This window comes from Trachypithecus francoisi, unplaced genomic scaffold (assembly GCF_009764315.1).
Source record: "Trachypithecus francoisi isolate TF-2019V2 unplaced genomic scaffold, Tfra_2.0 Contig01461, whole genome shotgun sequence".
Lineage (NCBI taxonomy): Eukaryota > Metazoa > Chordata > Mammalia > Primates > Cercopithecidae > Trachypithecus > Trachypithecus francoisi.
This window is the reverse complement of record NW_022681433.1, coordinates 17987171-18007915: the sequence shown is the minus strand read 5'-3', so window position 1 is coordinate 18007915 and position 20745 is coordinate 17987171. Positions and strand designations below refer to the sequence as shown.

Genomic DNA, 20745 nt, shown 5'->3' with positions numbered 1-20745 from the left:
AAGGACGAACAGCTGAAGACGGAGCTCTGAGACCAACCCTCAGGAATTTTAAATCATCTTATTTATGTGCATGGCCTACTTTTAATAAGTGAAAGCTTAATGCTTTTGAGGTGGACCAGATGTGTTTGGTGCTTGTAGCTTTAGTAGGTGGAAGGGTTTCATTTTTGTCCCCCTTTGGTAATCAAGTCCCAGAGCCTCATCTGTAGCCCCAGTAACATTAACTGCTCGGGCCGGGCGCGGTGGCTCACGCCTGTAATCCCAGCACTTTGGGAGGCCGAGGCGGGCGGATCACAAGGTCAGGAGATCGAGACCACAGTGAAACCCTGTCTCTACTAAAAATACAAAAAATTAGCCGGGCGCGGCGGCAGGCGCCTGTAGTACCAGCTACTCGAGAGGCTGAGGCAGGAGAATGGCGTGAGCCCGGGAGGCAGAGCTTCCAGTGAGCCGAGATTGCGCCACTGCTCTCCAGCCTGGGCGGCAGAGTGCGACTTCGTCTCAAAAAAAAAAAAAACAAAACAAAACATTAACTGCTTGGCATTCCAACCAGAGCTGGAAAGTTCCCTCAAAAGACTCACATGTGGGACAGAATGAGGTGGAAGATATCAGAGGCAGAGCAGCCCCACCTCACATGCCCTGTTGCTCTGCCATACACCCAGGGATGTCTGATCTTTTGGCTTACCTGGGCCACGCTGGAAGAACTGTCATGGGCTACAAATAAAATACAGTAACACTGGCCAGGTGCGGTGGCTCACTCCTGTAATCCCAGTACTTTGGGAGGCCGAGGTGGGTGGATTACTTAAGGCCAGGAGTTCAAGACCAGCATGGCCAACATGGTGAAGTCCTGTCTCTACTAAAAATACAAAAAATTAGCTGGGTGTGGTGGCGGACGCCTGCAATCCCAGCAACTCAGGAGGCTGAGGCAGGAGAGGCACTTGAACCCGGGAGGCAGAGGTTGCAGTGAGCCGAGATCGTGCCACTGCACTCCAGCCTGGGCGACAAGAGCGACACTCTGTGTCAAAAAAAAAAAAAAAATTCATACTGTTTTAAGAAAGTTTATGAATTTGTGTTGGACCACATTCAAAGCTGTCCTGGGCTGCAGGTTGGACAAGTTTGCTATACACTTTAACCCCTCACATTACGTATGTCTCTTCCATAATACACATTTTGAAAATAGTAGCAGAAGCTGAATGATTTTTCAAAGTATCCTGAAACTTTTTCGGAGGACATCATTACAAGGAACATTGCTTTAGGCAGAAAGGTTAGGGTCTGCAAACTGTTTTCAGCTGATAAGGGCCTCGCAATGGTTTGAGTTTATTCTGCTGAGAACCAGTGAAGAATGACATTTCAGGAAAACCACTGCAGCTGCAAAGGCAGATTTTGTAAAGATATGAACAAGAAATGGCAAAGGTTGGAATTTAACACTTTGCTGTTGATTGTATTAAATCATTTTTATTTTTTCACCATTGGGGGAAAAAAAGGCCTGGCCAATGTAGAGCAGGAGATGAAAGCCCTTCCCTGGTGAGCTCTAAACTGTAGAATTCTCTGCCTGCAAGTGAGGCCTCCCGTGTCCTTGCCATGCCTGGGACACCGTCACTGAGGTCAGGACTGCCCTGGGCTGGTCAAATCCAGGTCTGATAGGAACTGGACCATCTGGGAGGAATCAAAGTCCGCTATGGAAAATTGCTATAAATTCAGAGTGCAATTAAGAAGTCTTTTGGGAACCAGGCTTAAGCCCCTACAGAGGAACTGTCATCTAACAGGCTTTCATCCCCAGGTCACACTCTGCTGGGGAAGTATAGAGCTACACAAACAAAGCCAGGCAAGGGGCCAACATCGGGGCCCCCCCGCTTCCTCCCACCTTACCCCAGGTGCGAGGAGGCTGCCTTGGCTGAGGCATCACAGAGAACCTGGAGGCAACGGATACTGACCTGAATGCAACTCCTTGTACCTAGAGAGAAAGGGCAGGGGTGTCTTTCCTCTTTTTAAAGTAAGAATGTTATGATTTCCTGCTTGCCAGTTGAATTTGAGCTGCCTCCCTCTCAGTTTGTAGCCAACTGAGATGAATTAGAGGGAAGGAAGTCATGGAGGAAGGAGGTCTTGTAAGCACCATTCTTTCTTTTGAGCGACTGAATCCAAACTCAGTGTGGCCCCCTGGACTCGCTTCTAGAAAAGGGGGCCTTGCCTCAGAGAAAACAGCACGTGTTCATCTGCAACTCAGACTCTCCTGTGCTCCTGCCAGGGAACACTGTTGCCTGGGCCTCGGCTCTCCAGGCAGTGTATGTGTCCTTGAGCCTGCACCTGCTGACAAACCCCTGTGTTACAGGCCGCAGTCCCTGTGGCAGTAAATGCTTATTAGTGGAAAAGAAAATTCCAAAATAAAACAGTCCAATCACTTCCTTTAACAAAAAATTTATTTGAAACAGGTTTACACAGACATACACCAGTCAACAGGATTGATCAAAGCCACAAATCACTACATTCTCCCAAAACTTCTAAAAATACAAGTAGATGCCCTTCATTTATTCACTCCAGGAGGGAACCCAGTGCACTATAATGTGCTGCTGTAATTTAACAACCAAAGGACATTAATAGGACGTGAAAACGGTAACACTTCTAGAGGGAGGGAACAAAAAACCCCACACACCACAGAAGCGCTCACCACTCTGCTGGGAGCCAATTAAACGTGCCCCCACCGCCCCGCTTCCCTCTGCATAACCAGATTAAAACCTCCCCGTCGCAAACAATATTTAAGCAGTCCAGGCACAGATGTGACAGCAGACAGGAGAGCACATGGCTTTGCTCGCATGAGAAAGAGGCCACAAAGATGATGCATTTGAGCGACAGTTCAGTGACCTGCAGCCCCAACCTGCAGCTGGCCCTGCTGCGGCTGCCTGCATGGCCCTGGAGAGGGAGGCTCAGAGGGAAGCGGCATTGCACAGGCCTGAACTTGGCCATCTTGGGCAACGGGGGAGAGTGGGGCAGGAGAGGAGGGTGAGTGTCAGTACTGACATTGATTTCATCCATGAAAACCCACAACTCTTTACTGTGCAGGGAAAGAGAGAAACACCATAACAGGGCAGGTTTCCTTTTTTTGTTTTTTGTTTTTTGGTGGTGTTGATTGATTCAGCTATAAACCATATATCAGGCTATCTCTAGGAATGCAACAGACTCCAATCCCATTGGAAGTGAGTTCACAGCCTGCTCTCCGGGCTCTCGCCCTCTTTCCGGCCTTTTTCACAGGAAGAGCTTACCTATAAAAGCCTCTTGATAAGCTCTCTTGACCCCCAAGTTTCCTGGGCAGGGTTATTTGGATAGTGCTATTACTCCAACTTTCTTCTTCCTCTTTCTGTCATAAATCAAAGCTACCTGACACTTTGCGCCTGACTTTTAAAACAAGCAGGTCTCCTTTCTTTCTTCAGCCAGGTCACAAGAACTGCCTATGGGCTAATCTTGAGAGCATGTTTTTCTTGGTCTGAGGCCTGGGAGAAAGAGCAGAGTGGATATCTCAAAGGCAACTAGAGCCAGAGATTGTCACTTGAAAATGCGCCAGCCTGGGTGTAAAAAGAATCCCTCTTTTGTCTCTCCTCGGTCGGGAGAGCCGAGGTGTCCCTCAGAGGTTAACACTGGATTATACAAGGGGTACGGTGCCGGGGAGCTCGTCCTTCATTTCTGCTCCCATTTGTTTGTGGCTTCTGCCCGTTAAGATTTATGCTGGCTCAATGCCCTTTTCTCCTCACCCAGCGTTACATCCCGGATTCACAAATCACTCATAGCCAACAAATTAAGAGAGCTTTAAACAGAACATTAGTTACAGACTGGGCATTAAGTGAACATCAGGTAAGGTGAAGGGGAATGCACTGATGGACAACTTGGGAGACTGAGAAAAAATAAATAAATGAAGGGGACAACACATTGAGCATGCTGGTCTGTTCCTTTCAAAGATACCTAATGATGTCATTATGGGGGTCTTGGGCCCTCACCTCTGAAACCCATCCAAAACCCTTCTAATAGTCCTTCTTGGCCTTTGAGATGGAAAAATGGCTAGAATGAGGTTAAATAATCTCCCCCACGGCTATTATGAGACGGTTAACTGCCTTGAGCCAATGAAGAACCAACAACAAACCCAACTGACGTAGATTTCCTTTTTTTGAAGGGAGGGGGTTTTAACTGTCCCCATCGTTATTACATACGTCCGTGTAAACAGTTACAGGAAGAAAGCATTTCTTCAGTGTAACAGGGGACGCCATGTTTTGACTCGACCTGATAAACTCATTTCTTTGCCAAGTTATTATTTCAGGCTCTGCTCAGCCACCATTTCCCTGTTCACATTTTTTTATGGATCCCAGGAGATAAAGGCTACATTTCAAATGCTGAAGTTAAATCACTCCTTGAATTACTTTGAGACGATGACCCTGGGCAGTAACTCAAACCCTGGTTGAAAAGTGTGCAGTCTTTTCACACGTTCAAAACTAAAGACCACCTTATCCTATAGCAGAGTTTTGCAAACATTCAATTCAGCTATAGTCTAAGACATAAATCCCTTGGAACAGAAGTACCTGATAAAAATGCTTTATGGTTCCAAACAACAAGATTAAAGGTCATTATTATAACAAATGGAAATTATAGACGACAGCTTTCTTTTTACAAAATTCAACCTTAAAGCCTGCAATATTTACTTATATATGCATTATAAGACATTAGTTACCTAGACTCACTTTTCCCCCCCATTTTTCACCGCTTCTTGACAAGTTATTACTGATTTTCACAGCCAGCTCCCCATAGTGAGACAGACCTGAAGCCTTGTCAAGGGAAAGAAAATGTCAACAGAATTCTCAGCTGAGCTCTCCCAAAGCCCAGGTTCACTTCTCAGGATATTCCTCTACAAGTGTTAAAGAAACAGCACTCCTTGCTCCAAAGCACGTTTTGTACGCTGTACTGAACCAAAAGAGTTACCATGTTTTTGTCTTCATGTGCGCATGTGTGTTGGGACGTGGGCGGACATAACCCTGGTCAAGCAGCCTGGAATATTCTGCATTGAGGCAGGACAGACAAATCAGCTCCACTCCTAAACTATGAGCGAGCCCGTTCTGATCAGCACGGAGTATTAATCCAGATGACCCTGCTCTCCTGATACGTGTTTTCCACAGCTACCCTTGCTGGCACGTGTCCGTGTGCAGTGGAAACCCAGAACTAAACCCAGAGCATAACTGGTCTCTTCCTTTTGCAGGGTCATCCAGGACGAGAGAGACAACACAGGACTGGGCTGTCTGTGTACAGCAGTAGACCAAGGGTTGGCCTAAGTGGATTCTGCCAGTTTAGCTCAATCCAGAGTCAGGCCCTGGAGCACTAACCAAGTGAGTCAGTCAGTGTGTGGCAGAGTGACAAGCCCCATGTGGCATTTTCGCTGAGCTGAGAGCCAGCGTATGCAACCTAGTCCAGTCCACCCTGCCCCAGGGAAGGGGTTGTGTGTGACACTCTGACCTCAATTTGAAGACAGGACAAATGACACAGCCCCTGAGTTGGCCCTGGCTAAACATTATATATCACATGCAGTGACAGCTGCTCCTCCTAGAAACCCAATTTAGTCATTTGGCTGTAAGAATGCTCAACCACATGAGAGGATAGAAAGTAATGTCTTCTAATGTTTTCTTCTGTGTGCATCCGTCATCATTGCAAAGATTGTTTAGTTTACTTCTCAAGAGAATAGGAAAATACACCTGTATATTTAAATCCCAGCAAATATGAACTCTAATGTAATAAATAAAAACAAAAACCCCAAACACAAACACACAAATTCATAATTCTGATTTGCAAGGCTTCAAGTTCAAGACAGAGCTATTTGACAAAGAATTGAATTTCTAATCCACTCTTTCCAAATAGGTTTATTTCCCAAATAAAACAAAATATTAATAGTTACGATGCCTAATGCGCATTCAATTCCAGTTTTCGTTTCTCCTCTGTGTTGTGGCCATCACCTTCTGGGTGTGCAAAAAAAAAAAAAAACCATACACCTTGGTTTGTCGTGTTAGTCATAGGCACATTTTGTGTTACAGTTCCTGCATGACAATCCTTCAGTCTTGCTAGGTACTCCAGTATTTAAAAATGTTTTATGCACCTTGGGGAGAAAGGAACGGCCCTTTTGGGAGCCTCACCTGTGAAGTGCATTGTTCTGCTGCCCCTCAGGCCCTCTCTGCATCCTGGTCCCCTCCTAAGTGAGGATTCGTTTTCTTAGTCAGTGCAAATCATGTTTTAAATGATTTCCATGCCCAGTAAGTTGTAGATTTCTGAAAATAAAGGGTTAGGAAGCAAAGTGCACTAATGTGCTATTTCCTCATTTAGCACAATCATCCCCACAGGGTTTACTCATCCTCTGACTCTAGAGCTAAGAGTGGCAGGTGTGCTCCTTCGCTGCACAGGCGTGTTATCAATTCATTCATTTCCCAACAGTGAAAATCCAAAACGTGCTCTGAACTCCCATTTTCACCAGTAACAATTGCCCAGAAGTATTTAGGCCATCCAAAAATCTGCTTGGCAACCAGAGCAGAGAACAGGGCTCCAGGCAGGTTGTTTAGTAAGGGCTCCAGATGCTCACATTCATGCCTGAAGGCATCTAGGTTGGGTTAAGATTTAGAGTGCGGGACTCTGCAGTTGGGAAAATCAGTGATTCAGCACTTCACTTCCTTGTCTCAGAATTCAGGATATGCCGTATTCTGATGGGTACCTGTGTCTAACACTGATGGGATACAGAAAGGAAACCATGTCGGTGTATTTAAAAAAAGTGCTTCCCTGAAATGTTTGGAATTCTTTTCAATTAAAACTGCGTGTGAAGCTCTTGTTTCAGCTCTCATACACCCTGGGCTGATCATGACAATTGTCTGGGTCTCAGGGTTTATTTCAGAGTTTCTACTGCGGAGATCTGGGGGCGATTCCTCTGTGTCCTCCTCTCAGTGTCTTCTGCGCCCTTACTTCTCCTTCTGAGGACTTCTGCGGTCGTCTTGTTCTCCCCGTTCAATGTCCTATATTCTTGCATCTGGGTTTACTCATCCTCTGACTCTAGGGCTAAGAGTGACAGGTGTGTTCCTTCGCTGCACGGGCATGTTATAAATTCATTCATTTCCCAACAGTGAAAGTCCAAACTGTGCTCTGAAAGAAGCATGGGTTCTAATGTAAGTGGATGCCAAAGACCCAGCAGTCTGGATGTTGGGAAGGGAGTATTCAGAGCCTGACCACGGCTGGGAGTGCTGAAGGGGTTCTACCACCACTCTGACCTGTGGGGTGGCCCCATGTCAGACAGAGGCAGAGACATTTAGAATATATGCGGAAAGGCTATGCTGCTTTTCTTTCTTTACAGAACAAAAAGGGCGGTGGAAGAAGGGATTTTTCGCATCTGTTTCTAAGTCTGCAGTGGAACAAGGAAAGGCGCAGGTTTGGGTTGGCTGCCCACCAGCCGCCATGCACTGAGCGCCGTGGCCAGCCATGCAGCAGGTGTAGGGGTGAGCGACGCCTGCACACGGCGGCGGGACTGGGCCGAGTGCACCTGGAGAGGGTGCGGAAGACTCTGCCAGGGCATCCGTTGGTTTGCCCTGCTGGAAATGTGGCTAAGAGGTTCAAATAAATCTTCTCAGGTTGACCACCCCGATATAGAATTTTGTGATTTCACTGCAATCAAGAAGTTTATGCCAACTTTACACAAACAAAACAGGAATCAAAGCAGGAGAGCAACCTGCTTACAGTGAAGTCTGCATGTGGCCCGTTGGACTTAATCTGTGAGTTAACCAAACAGGAAGCAAGTGTGCCCTGCTCCAATTACACAAAATGGGCTTCTCACGCAACATAAAACTTTCCCTTTCTCCCAGGACAACTAGTACTGATGTTTAAATACTGGTGAAACATAATGTTTTTAATTTCACACCTCACAGAGCACAGTTGACTGCTTCATAACGACGTAAACAAAAGTTAGGCTAAGCACTGCAGACAAGTTGGGAGGGCAAAGATAGCTTCCCCTGCGGTCTACACTCCAGGTTTGCGAGGGAATATGTAACTAACAAACTGCTTGGCTAAGGCCACAGAAATGTATTTTCTGGTGTTTTGGCTGCTGACGCCAGTCTTTTCTGACAAAGATGTGTTAACACTGGGTGCAACAAACTGAATCTCTTTCCTAAGGTCAGTCAGGAAAATTTATGTCTTATTTCTTCCTGGATTTCTTTTTGGTAGTGTCATAAGCACGGATGACTTCTTCCTGACTAACAGCTCCGTGTTCTTCTTGAGAAAAAGCATACCCATCTGAAAGTGAAGCACACAGGAGAAACTGGTTAAGAGGAGAATTGGGGGGAGCACACTTGGTTTAAATATGCTGCTTTTTTGGCAGCGTGCGGGTGAGTGGTGTGCGACACCTGGCCTCCTTAGCCTTGGAGAGTTGGAGGCTTGAGATGAAGAAACCTGTGGCCACAGAGGGGCCGTGGCCGTGGGCAGGCTGACTGGGGTCCCATGATGCTGGGATGGGAATGGCTCTGAGGGTAGGTTTCCTATTGCTAGGGGGCTGCGGCTGAGCTCAGTGTGGGAATCATATACAGTGGGTCGCTGGTCCCCGTCTCCACTTTCCCACTGCCAATTAAGAGGAAATACTCCTGTCTGCCTGACGCTGCAGGAGAGCCGGCGAATTTATGAAGCTGAAAACATGCCAGGGAAAACACACACAACACTAATAGTGCAAGCTGGCAAAATGCACGTGATGCCTGGGGCCTTCCTGTTTATTTGTTTATTTATTTGAGACACAATATTGCTCCATTGCCCAGGCTGGAGTGCAGTGGCGCGATCCTGGCTCACTGCAGCCTCCGCCTCCAGGGTTCAAGCAATTCTCCTGCTTCAGCCTCTTGAGTAGCTAGGGCTACAGACATGCACCACCATGCCCAGCTATTTTTTTGTATTTTTAGTAGAGACGAGATTTCACCATGTTGGTCAGGCTGCTCTCGAACTCCTGACCTCAAGCAATCTGCCCACCTTGGCCTCCCAAGGTGCTGAGATTATAGGCGTGAGCCACCGTGCCCAGCCCTGTTTTTAAATCAAGACTGATCTGGACTGGTAATAAGTAATCAAAGTAGGGTTGTTTTTGTGTAAATAAAGAAAAAGGTCACACAATAAAGTCAAAAGGAATTTAGTGATTGACTGGACCTGTCACCACAGGAAGACTGGTTCTTACACAATCAGTTCATATACTACTAATAAAATAAATAGTAGCCAAGACTCATTAAATGCCATGTGTCTAAGACACTGCTCTGTAACATATAGCTCATTTAATCCTCCCAGAAACCCTATGAGATAGGTGATTATATTCCTCCCACTTCATAGATGGGAAAACTGAGGCACAGAGATTTTTGTGACCTGCTCAAGGTCACAGGCCTCATGCGTGGCAGAGCTGAGAAGTAAACCCAGGATCCACACTCTGTAGCCGAGAAACGGCTTTAGTGTTCACAAGCCCAGAGTGGGGCTTTGCTGCCAACTGGCCCTTCCCACAGAAAGACATGTAGAAGGCCCGCTCTCCGTAGGCTAACCCTTGTGTGTCAGGGGTCTGGAAAAGTCCCACAGCTCAATTAGACATTCTGGCCAAAAGACAACACAATCAAAACCTGACAATCTTGACTTCCATCCATGTATGCTTACAGCTTATCAGGGGAGCTGTGAATTCACTGTCATACTCTTGAAAAGGAGAAAAGAAGTCGGAAAGTGTGCCAATGTGTCAGTTCCTAGACCGCCTGCTAATTTCCTCAGACATCTGGCTTAAAAAGGAAATTTCTAGAGTATCAAGATGTACAGTAACAAGACAGAAGAGTCCTCGTGGGATGGCGAAGAGGAGGAGATTTCAAAGGAAGACATTCAGGCTGTTTTCTCACTCTGTGTTTCCCATAACTGAGAGTCCCAGTCCAGGGCTGGCTTCCCGGCTCTCCCAGACAGCATGTCTTCCAGCCACTGCCTGAGAATCCCAAGGGCTCAGGGGGGTTATCCGGGGAGGCAAGGGCTTGTCTGCAGAGGTGGCCTGAGAATTGACTAAGGACATGGGCTGAGCAGCAGAGAGGAGGGCCCAGACCAGTGAGGCCACGGGAGGAAGAGACAGTAGGTGGGAGAGAAGGTGATGCAAGCTGAGCCAGGTGAACAGAACAGAGGAATCTTCCACAGGAGGCTTTTGTCTACTTGCTCACCTCCATTTCTAACAAAACAAAACCTACAAACCAAAAATTCCCACCACGTGAAGCAGCTCCCAGACCAGTGTGAGCCCCCAGATAGCTGGGAACAGGAGCAGGCGGGTCCCTGAGCCTGAAGGCAGCACCAGCCGGGAGGGGAGCTCCCTTGGGGGCGAACATGCTTGTTCCAGCCTTGGGCCCACACCGAGCGCACGTGAACTTCCTGACCAGGTGGCTGTGCTTTCATACTCAGGGCTTTAGAGTCTTCACAAGATCTGCTTCCAAGCACTGAAGAGCAAACGCCACCACTCCTGTTCTCCTAAGAGCTTTTGGATTTTCACCAAGTTGCTTAATCAGAAATCAGCAGGGACAAGGAAACCTCCGTTGCCCAGCTTTGGAGGAGCTGCCCCAGCCTCCTGCCTCCCTCTGGCACCGTGTGGCACACACACTCTCATCCCAAATCCTGTACAAGCAGGTCCTTGTGAAGTATTTTTACTGCAGTCCAAGAGGAGATGTCTTTCCTTGGGATGTTTCAAAGCAATGCCTAGCAAATAACACCGTCTCGTCTGCTCCAGTAACAAGGCTATGTACTGTGGTCAACTTGGACAATTTCCATTCTCCAGTTCTTTAATAAGGAACGTTTCTAGTACACATCTGATGTCTTCCTGAGGGGGCCTGGCAGAACAGCAGCTGCAATGGCAGGGTCACCACCGGCTCCACAGCTGCTGCATCATCCCAAGGGCTGCTCCTCAGTCCCACTGAAGTGGTTCTGAGTAAGGAACAGTCACCCCAAAGAATTGGACATACTCTTTATAAACTCTTCTAGTGGCAGGCTGAGGACTACTGAGCTCTCCGCCCTGAAGACGTCTTTCTCCACTTGCTTGTTTTTATCTTAGATTCTGGGGGCCCCAAGTGGCTGCAGCATGGGGTCGGGTTTATGGCCAGGAAACAAAGGGTGGTTCTAGTCCTTGCTTGCTGCTACTTGTCCATGTGACTTTGGGCTCTTTAAGCTCCCTGGGTCTTGGTGTACTTTTCTGTAAATTAAATGGCCTGGACCAGGCAAGGCGCAAGTTCTCTCAAGCTCCAATCCTCTCTATGGGCTCCAGGACATGTTCAAGACCCATCACACCCAGGCTGCAGGATCCTCTCCCTCTGTCAGTACTAGTTCGCACTGCACCGACATGGAGGCCTCCACCTCCATGCCAGAAAAGAAAGGGTTGGTGTTTGGTGTCAACAGTCTGTCCAAAAAGAACAATTAACTACGTATTATATCTCTTTTGGCCTGCTTTTTTCTCCTGGTTGTGGGGAACTCATGGAGACATAAAAATAAAATTGGGAGTGTCCTTTTGGGAAAGGTATCTTAGCCTTTGGAATAGTCTACTTCCTGTTTAAATGGCAGGTGCAAAAGCTTTTTTCTTTTATTTATCTTGTTTTCCACAACATGCCTGTGTCTACTGGAAACCCAACTCCGGGGGTTTCTTCAGCTCATAACGCTGTCACTTCTTCTGCGTGCATTAGTGCCGCGGTCACAAGGGCCTCCCACGGGATTGCAGCGGGATAATTCGGCCCCCCGGGGTGGGAAGGGTTCCGAGGTTTTCCTCTGAAGAGACAGGCAGAGAAGAGTTCCCCCTCCTGTTGTAAACCTCCCAGGGTAAGTAGAGCACCCCGAGGTCTGTGCTAAATGTCTCCCACTATCCTCCCTAGTTCCCATTGTTTGCACCTACCACCACATTTCCAGCATGTTGTATGCTAAGACTTTCTTAACCTTAACCAAGAATGAAAGTGGAGTCTACAATTTAAGAGTGAAAGGAGGATGGCCTGGTAGGTTTATCTTGGGAGAGGGAGTCCTCCCAGGTTCAGATAAAACATTTTCCTCTTAGAAAACAGGCCTGGTGGGAGTTAGAGCTGTCACGGGAGGATTTTTACTGGAAAACCAGACACCATCACCCCTCAACCATCCCTGCCTGTCCAGCCTCCGTCCCACCTGAGGAAGACACAGACCTGCTCCCAGCTCTGCCTACTGAACCGTTAACTGCCATTTGCATCCAAACAGGAAGCTCAGAGGAAGCCTCCAGGTCTTTGTATCCCCCACTTTCACTCATCCTTCAGGAAGTCCAAGCAGCCAGAAAAGTCCTGATGGGGGCCTGGAGGGAGCTCTCATGGACCCAACTTTCCCTGGCTGGCTTCCTAAAGCATCTGCTTTCTAAATAGCCACAGCCAGAATGGAGGGTGGAATCCTGTAGGTGAAAGGAGGTGGGAAGATAGATGGATTTCTTAGCTGTTTTGTCTTCTCTGGGTAGAACATTTGGTAAAATCCATAAAACCATGTCATTTTTTTTTTCATTATTTTGGAATAAAACTCCCCTTAAGTAGCATTCCTTTGAATCTGCGCTCTGATAGCATCTTAATGAAAATAGCAGTTTCCTGTCTGGAAAGATTCCTAATAGCCATAGAAATGAGAAGACCATGGGGACAATGAGGAAATCAGACTGTGTAGGAAATGCTGATTACAAATATTGTATGTTGGTGGCTCACAGGAACTAAAATACTACCAAGATTAGAGTTTTTCCTGCCAGTTTCCTGGACAGACCCGGGGGAACATAAAAGGCTGAGATCTGCTATACGCCCGTCCTGCACCCCAGGACCGGCTCTGACCACCCAATGATCTTCTCTGGCTGTTAGTGACAGAAATGTCCTAAGTTATCCATCAGGTTCTGGTACTAGTCACTGAGTGCTTAAAAAATATGGTGTGATTTTGGAAGCCTTCTTATTTCTTATATTTATTCAGTAGATTTTTTTTTGGCCTTCCAAATATTGACTTAAGAAAAGCATTTAGTAGTTGTCTTAAGACATTTATGACTCTCCCATAAAAATTCTCATTGGGTCTTTGATCATAATATGTATCTCGTGTATATTCTGTCTATGGTTATTTTGAAACATTCATCAGAGAGGCAACACGGCTCCATAGAACAGACCCTGTAGAGTTCTGGGAACCTGTATGTGTTATCTCTGTGTCTGGCATACAGAAGGTGCTTTACACCTACTATCATGAAGACTCACAAGAACTGTGTAAGATGTTTATCATTAAAATTCTTTTTCTTCCATAGGAGAAAATAAAAATTTAGAGAAATTAACTTTCTCAAAATTATTCAGCTCATGACAGAAAAATAATACCCAACATTTATTGGACTCTATATTGCCTTTACTGTTCTAGGCACTTTATGATCTCATTTAATCCTCCTAATTGAAACTGACCCAATAGTCCCACAGACAGTTTTTTTTTTCTTTTTTTCTAACATAGAAACGACCTTTCTGGTCTTAAAGCTGGACACTTAATATTTGTTTTATCTGAGTTCCTTCCTCGGTAAGGACCCCCAGGCCTCTCCAAAAGTAGCAAAGATCTGAAACTCACCCAATGATCTCATGCAGACAATGAAGATGCTAAGCCCCTCATTAATCTTGATTGCTTCCTTACCCATCCTGAGTCCTGTTTTCTTACACATTGCTAACGTTTCTTCCCTGCTATATAAACCCCTAATTTTAGTCAGTGAGGGAGATGGATTTGAGACTAATCCGCCACCTCCTTGGCTATAGCACTAGATAAAGTCTTCTTCCTTGGCAATAACTGTTGTCTCAGGGATTGGCTTTCTGTGCAGCTGTGGGTGGCAGGATCTACACCGAACCTCTAGCGTCCAGTAAGTTCTCATATTACCCAACTTTACAGATGCAGAAGCAGACATTAAGTAAACTGCCCAAAGTCACAAAAAAGTAGGGAGGCAGGGACAGGAACCCAGGCAGCCCATCTCCAGAGGGCTGCCCTACAGTTAGCACTCCTGTCCCATCAAACCTCTTGACTTGACCTCTCTTTTGGGCCAGAGTCTGAGGCTGCAATCCAGACCTCATGGCATGCCACTGAGCAATGCTGGGCCAACCACTTTCTGACCTGAGCCTCTGCTTTGTCTCTTTGGGGTGGCATTAGCCACCTCCCAGGGCAGTGGAGCATTAAAGGACAGAAGCACATCAGTCCCCTTCTTCCCATACGATATTCCACATGGCAAAGTGAGGACAGGGAGTAGATCACTGAAAAGCAATGATATTCTGTCTCCCTCCTTCTCTCTCCATTGAGAAAATCTGCCAATACCTGTTGACAGGCGGAGCTCAACTGAACACAGATCCTTCACTGCCTATACTGTGTGAACAATGATTCTTCACGTTCAGAAACCTGTCTCCTTCCTTCCCTCCCTCCCTCTCTCCCTCTCTCTCTCTCTTTCTTTGAGATGGAGTTTCACTCTTGTTGCCCAGGCTGGAGTGCAATGGCATGATCTTGCCTAGCCACAACCCCCGCTTCCTGGGTTCAAGTGATTCTCCTGCCTCAGCCTCCCAAGTAGCTGGGATTACAGGCATGTGCCACCACGCCCGGCTAATTTGTATTTTTAATAGAGATGAGGTTTCACCATGTTGGTCAGCCTGGTCTCGAACTCCCGACCTCAAGTGATTCACCCACCTCAGCCTCCCAAAGTGCTAGGATTACAGGCCTGAGCCACCGCGTCCGGCCCAACTCATCTTTTTCTACCAGTTTCCCTCTAAACTCCTAGGGAAGGGAAAAGGAAGCAGGGAGTAGGTATGGGAGGAAAAGCTGGCATGTGCACATGATGGGGGTGGAGAGGGGCTGGGGAAGGCTGCAGGACCCAGAGAGGCAGGGCTGGGTTGGCCTTGGCCCTGGGGAAGGTGGCCTGGATCTGCCTCAGCTGGGATCTGATGACTGGATTGCTAAAAACAAGCCCATGAGCTCCCCCGCGCCCGCCGAGCTCCAAAGTCGGAGGCAGGGGAGAGGGGATGTTTCCCAGCCTCCCACTCTCCTCTGGAATCCGGAGGTGGGACGGGGGTGGCAGGGGGACGTCAGCCTTAGACGTGGGGCAGCCTTCCTGGGAGAAGCATGATGTTTTCCCCCAGTGATGGTCATTGTTTCAATCAATATGGCAATACTACACAAAACAGTTCATATTGCTAGCTTTAGGGGCAACAGTTTAAAGGTCATACTGCTTCAACCTTAAAAAAGTCCTCTTGGGAGGCTGACGGAAGGATCATAACCTCATCAGGATTTTAAGTTTAAGGATTTTGTGGTCCCAGGGAATTACCTATACTCAAGCTGCACGTTTCTGGGGCCAAATACACATGTTGCAGTTCCACTTCCAAACGCGCGCCCCGCCCGCAACCCCCATCAGCACCCACCCAGGCCCCCATCAGCACCCACTCCAACTCCCCATCAGCCCCCGCCCGCCACCGACACCCACTCCCCATCAGCCCCTGCCCGCCACCGACACCCACTCCCCATCAGCCCCCGCCCGCCACCGACACCCACTCCCCATCAGCCCCCGCGGGACTCACGCGGGACGCCCTGCTGCAGGGAGCTGCCCCGGAACAGCGTCGGGGGCGTCTTCCGGCCCAGCCTCTTGATCAGGCGGTCGCGCTCGTTCAGCCTGCAGATAAAGCAAGCGCGTCAGTCTCGAGTCACCCGAACACTCGGGTTGTACAAGGAGACAGACAGAAGGGGGTGGGGTGAGGTGGGGATCACCTCCCCACGTCGGGTAAGGCTTGCTGCTTCACCAGCTGCCCGTGATTTCCAGCACATGCCATCTGGGCGCCTCGCTGCTGGCTCCCTGTTGTGGAAAACGCCGTTTCCAGTCCCTCCCGCAGCCAGCGCCTCCTCCTCGCTGAAGTGTGCCTGTGCCCGGTCCATACCCGCGGGACCCTGGGCTTTTCAGGACACTTCTGCAAGGAGAGGCCTGTTTCCGGGTAAACGTCTCAGCGCTCACCCCTGCCTGCAGCCCCCTGCCTGCACGTGGTGAGAGCCCCGCGGAGGCCTCAGGAGCCCAGCCACAGCCCAGTTTCTTTCTGCAGAACTTGATTATTTTGAACCCCAATGAAAAGTCAAGGCGAGTTTTCTAAAACAGACGCCTAAGGAGCAGTCCCTGCCTTACCTGAACCTATTCCCTTCCAGGTTGCCACTGCTGTGAAGAAATGTGGAACTGTTCGGGAGCTTGCCTATTTCTATTCTAAGTTTCAAAAAGCTGGGGTCTCACTGTTGTCCAGACTGGAGTGCCGTGGCACAATCACAGCTCACTGCAGCCTCGAACTCCCGGGCTCAAGCAATTCTCCCACCTCAGCCTCTTGAGTAGCTGGGACTCCAGGTGTGCGTCACCACACCTGGCTAATTGTAAACATTTTTTGTATAGACAGGGCCTTGCTTTGCTGCCCAAGCTGGTCTCAAACTCCTGGCTTTAAGTGACCCTCCGGCCTCAGCCTCCCAAAGTGCTAGGATTACAGATGTGTGCCACCATGCCCAGTCTGTTTATTTCTATAAACCCAAAGGGACTGCTTGAAAACCGCCCAGGCAGGTCAAAGTGCTTTGATTTTTACTATCAGGCTGTCGTTTCACTTGTCATTTTGGGAGTTTGCCAGTGACCTACAGGCATCACAGATTATGGGCTGAATGTCCCCTCTAAATTCACATGTTGAAGTCATTACCCCTAGTACCTCAGAATGGGACTCTATTTGGAAACAGGGCCTTTAAAGTGGTAATTAAGGCAAAATGAGGTCATCAGAGCAGGCCCTAATCCAGCATGGGTGCTGTCCTAATAAGAGGAGATGAGGACACAGGCACCCACGGAGGGAAGACCACGGAACACACAGCCACATGTAAGCCAAGGAGAGCGCTTGCACAAGAAACCAATCTGTAGATAGCTCGAGTTTGGACTTCCAGCCTCCAGACGGTGACACACTCAATGTCTGCTGTTTAAGCCACGTAGCCTATGGCACTTTATTGTGGCAGCCCAGGCAGACAAATACAGCCCCCATCGCGTTTGTGGGAATGTGACGACATACAGACTTGTAGAAGAAGCTGCAGGTGCTGGAATCCCATGTACCCCCCTGACCCGACTATCGGTGAGTCTGGAGCCTGAGGAGGCCCCTCCCATGACTGCAGACCCCCCTAGCTCCCCCAGGGCCATCGAAAGAGGAGGGGGACCCTGGCTGTTCTTCACAGTTCTTTGAGCTGAAGTTCATTTTGAATTTCCAAGAGAGAGCATTTTTCTGAGTGCCTTGGTTGAAATAACAATGTTTAATTCATCACCAATTAAGGGCGAGCCTCAGCTAGCTAAGCTTGGCAAAACGTCTCATGGCTGAGGAAGAAAAATACTCTCTCCCTCCTTTCACACTGGTCCTCCCTCCCCTCTCCTCTTTCTTCTGTGGGCCAAGTGAATCTCACTGGGCCCGGCTGAGCAATTGCCCTGGATGGCACGGATGTGCAGACACAGGAGGAGTGAGCCCATGGCACCTGTCTCTCTGTGTAGCTGCCATCACCGACTGTTCGCAGCTCCCTGTGCTGCCTGGTTTCAGAATGTGGCAAGTGTAAAGAAGGACGTGTCCTCCCTGTCCAACACGTTCCCAGCACTGGCCACGACTCCTGCACAAAATGAAGGGTACTGTGTGCAGAGGGGGCTCCTCCCCCTGCCTGGCCCCAAGGCAGCCTCACCAGCCAGTCCCCACATGGGGACATAACGGGCACCCGATACATCACTTCCTCAGAAGCTGAGGACCATGCAGGACTAGCTCTGCCCCCACACCCCGGACCACAGGGACGTGCCCCCTGAACCACGCTGGCTGTCCCAGAAGCTTCTCATAATGGCCTTCTGAGAATGTCACAGATCCTCAGGAATGGGAGGGATCATTGAAATGACACATGTTGGTTTCTCACCAGGCAGGTGAGAAAACAGACTCAGATGCGTCAAATAACTTGACAAAGGTCAGATGGGGCTTCGCTGGCAGGGCTCCCGTGCTGGCAGATGCCGCCTAGAATGGTGAACACTTTTCTCTCTCTTCTTTTTGTATAATGATTTTTTTTTTCTTTTTGTTTTTTGAGACAGTCTTGCTGTGTCGCCCAGGCTGCAGTGCAGTGGCGCAATCTCGGCTCACTGCAGCCTCTGCCTATCGGGTTCAAGCGACTCTCCTGCCTCAGCCTCTCCAGTAGCTGGGATTACAGGTACGTGCCACCATGCCTGGCTAATTTTTTCATTTTTAGTAGAGATGGCGTTTTGACATGTTGGCCAGGCTGGTCTTGAACTCCTGACCTCAGGTGATCCACCCACCTCAGCCTCCCAAAGTGCTGGGATTACAGGCATGAGCCACTGCGCTCAGCCTATAATGAAATATTATTTAAAAATGTGACGTCTTGCTTCAGAGGAACCCACTCTGTGCCACAGCCCTTCCTCCACACACAGTGAGGGGTCCACAGCCAAGGAGGTACCTCCTCCCATGGCCCAGGCCTGCCGTCCACCATCTCAGTTATTTGGAACCCTAGAAGTCCCAGGCCTGCATCCAAGGCTAACTTGACTTCATCCTGAGCTCCATTCCCCTAAAAGTACACCATATAGCCAGTGTGCACGCCCCAGACCTGTGGGGGTGGCCAAGGGGTGTTTTTTGCATGGGGGTGTGTGAACAGAACCTGGATGTGTGGGCTGGGATGTCCACCACACCATACGTGTGCAGATGCCCTCAGTGCAGGGCAGAGCTGGGGTTCTGAAGCAAAGACAGGGTGTCCAGGGAGTGAGCTCTTTCCCACGCTGCCTTGCTCTGGCCGAGGCCTTCAAATAAGCCAGGAATCAGGAAGCGCACCAGACTTTATGAAGGTGTCATCACGAAGGGACAGAGTTCTGTGCTAGCTTCATTTGTAACTTTCGCATATTTGTGCGTGGTTCAAGGTCTCCATGGGTGCTGTTACACGGAGTCCTGCAAATGTCAGGAGCAGGCCTAACTATGATAACTACTTCAGATTTTAATAAAATAATAAAGTCTCAAATGTAAATTCCTTATACTCCCCATTCTTCTCCCTTCTATAAAAAAGAAATCACTTTCCAGTCTACATTTTATACTGTTGCTTCATAGATACGTATGGGTAGTTAATATCTAATTATATTTAAAAATATGTATAAATGGTGTCATTTATTTTATGCTTCCTGTTTATCATGTTTTTTGCTTTTTTTTTTTTTTTTGGTTTAGAGGAATACTTTATTATTTATTTCAGTGGTCACCCTTACATTTCTAGCCTTCATATGTGACAAGGTCAAAAGTTAGAAAATAATTTAACCCCCTTCTTGAATAATGCAAACACTTTAGAACACACAACTCTGATTTTCCCATCTCTTCTTGTCTTCAGCACTGAACCTTACTCAGGTTGCCATTTTTTGCAGGGAATCTGTCTTTTCCTTCTGGTTGCTTTTACAATAATTGCCTTTGTCTTTGATGGGCTACAGTTTCATGACAATATTTAGTATGACTGGTTATAGGTTTTTTTTGTTGTTGTTGTTTTTTTTGAGACGGAGTCTCACTCTGTCGCCTGGGCTGGACCGCACTGGCCAGATCTCAGCTCACTACAAGCTCCGCCCCCCGGGTTCACGCCATTCTCCTGCCTCACCCTCCCGAGTAGCTGGGACTACAGGCGCCCGCCACCTCGCCCGGCTAGTTTTTTGTATTTTTTAGTAGAGACAGGGTTTCACTGTGTTAGCCAGGAATAGGTTTGTTTTTATATCCTGTTCAGTTGCTCAGGTCTGGAAAGCTACAACAGCTTGAACGTTTGTGGATCTTCACTTACAGAAAACACTGAGATTCCTGCCTCCCCTCCGTTCTCTATTTTACTTTCTCCTGGAGCTTCTATCTACAGTGTCTCCATATCAATCTCATTCTATCTTCCACATCCCTAAATCGCTTCCATGTTTTTCATTCCCCTTCTCCCTTCGGTTTTATCTAAACTACCTTAAAATTTTCCAATATGTTTTAATTTAAATCACTGGACTTTTCATGTCTATATGTTTTATTTTTCTTCCAAATCCACCTGTTCTTACATACTACCCTTCTCTTGCTTTTTAATTTCTGTATCTTCTTTCATCACTATTTTATAGAATCTTTCAGACTTTCCTTGCAATTCCAGCTATTGGGAAGCTAATTTGCCTATCCTCAGTACAGAAGGACTTTCTCCTTCATTGTGGTTCATTTCCTGTGTGTGCTCTAGTTCTTCGGAATGAGTTTTCTTCTGCCTCTGCTAGGGCCATGTGGGTTCCATCAATTTGTATATTAATATAGAAACCCCGTCTCTACTAAAAATACAAAACAATTAGCTAGGCGTGGTGGCAGGCACCTGTAGTCCCAGCTACTTGGGAGGCTGAGGCAGGAGAATGGCGTGAACTCGGGAGGCGGAGCTTGTAGTGAGCCAAGATGGTGCCACTGCACTCCAGCCTGGGCCATCTAAAATAAATAAATAAATAAATAAATAAATAACTATAAAACACTGCTGAAAAAATTAAAGACATCCCAAATAAATTGAAAAATACCCTGTGTTAAGATAGCAATACTAATCAAAGTGTTTTACAGATTCAGTGTAACTCCTATCAAAATCCCATTTTTTTTTTTTTGCAAAGATAGAAAAGCTGATCTTCAGATTCACATGGAATTATAAGGGACCCAAAATAACCAAAATAATCTTGAAAAAAGAACAAAGCTATAGAACTCACAC

The 20745-nt window shown here is 47.7% G+C and overlaps 1 protein-coding gene across 1 annotated transcript in view; it reads right to left on the bottom strand.

Annotated features, from left to right (window-relative positions):
* Window positions 1-2396: 2396 nt before the first annotated feature.
* ATP8A2 (ATPase phospholipid transporting 8A2) overlaps window positions 2397-20745 on the bottom strand; it is a 649053-nt gene continuing 630704 nt past the window's right edge. Inside the window, exons 36-37 of the mRNA XM_033236971.1 lie at window positions 15567-15658; window positions 2397-8283 (exon numbers count right to left, since the gene is read on the bottom strand). Coding sequence (XP_033092862.1) covers window positions 8186-8283; window positions 15567-15658 — 190 coding nt within the window. The 3' untranslated portion in view covers window positions 2397-8185. The remainder of the gene's footprint in view (window positions 8284-15566; window positions 15659-20745) is intronic.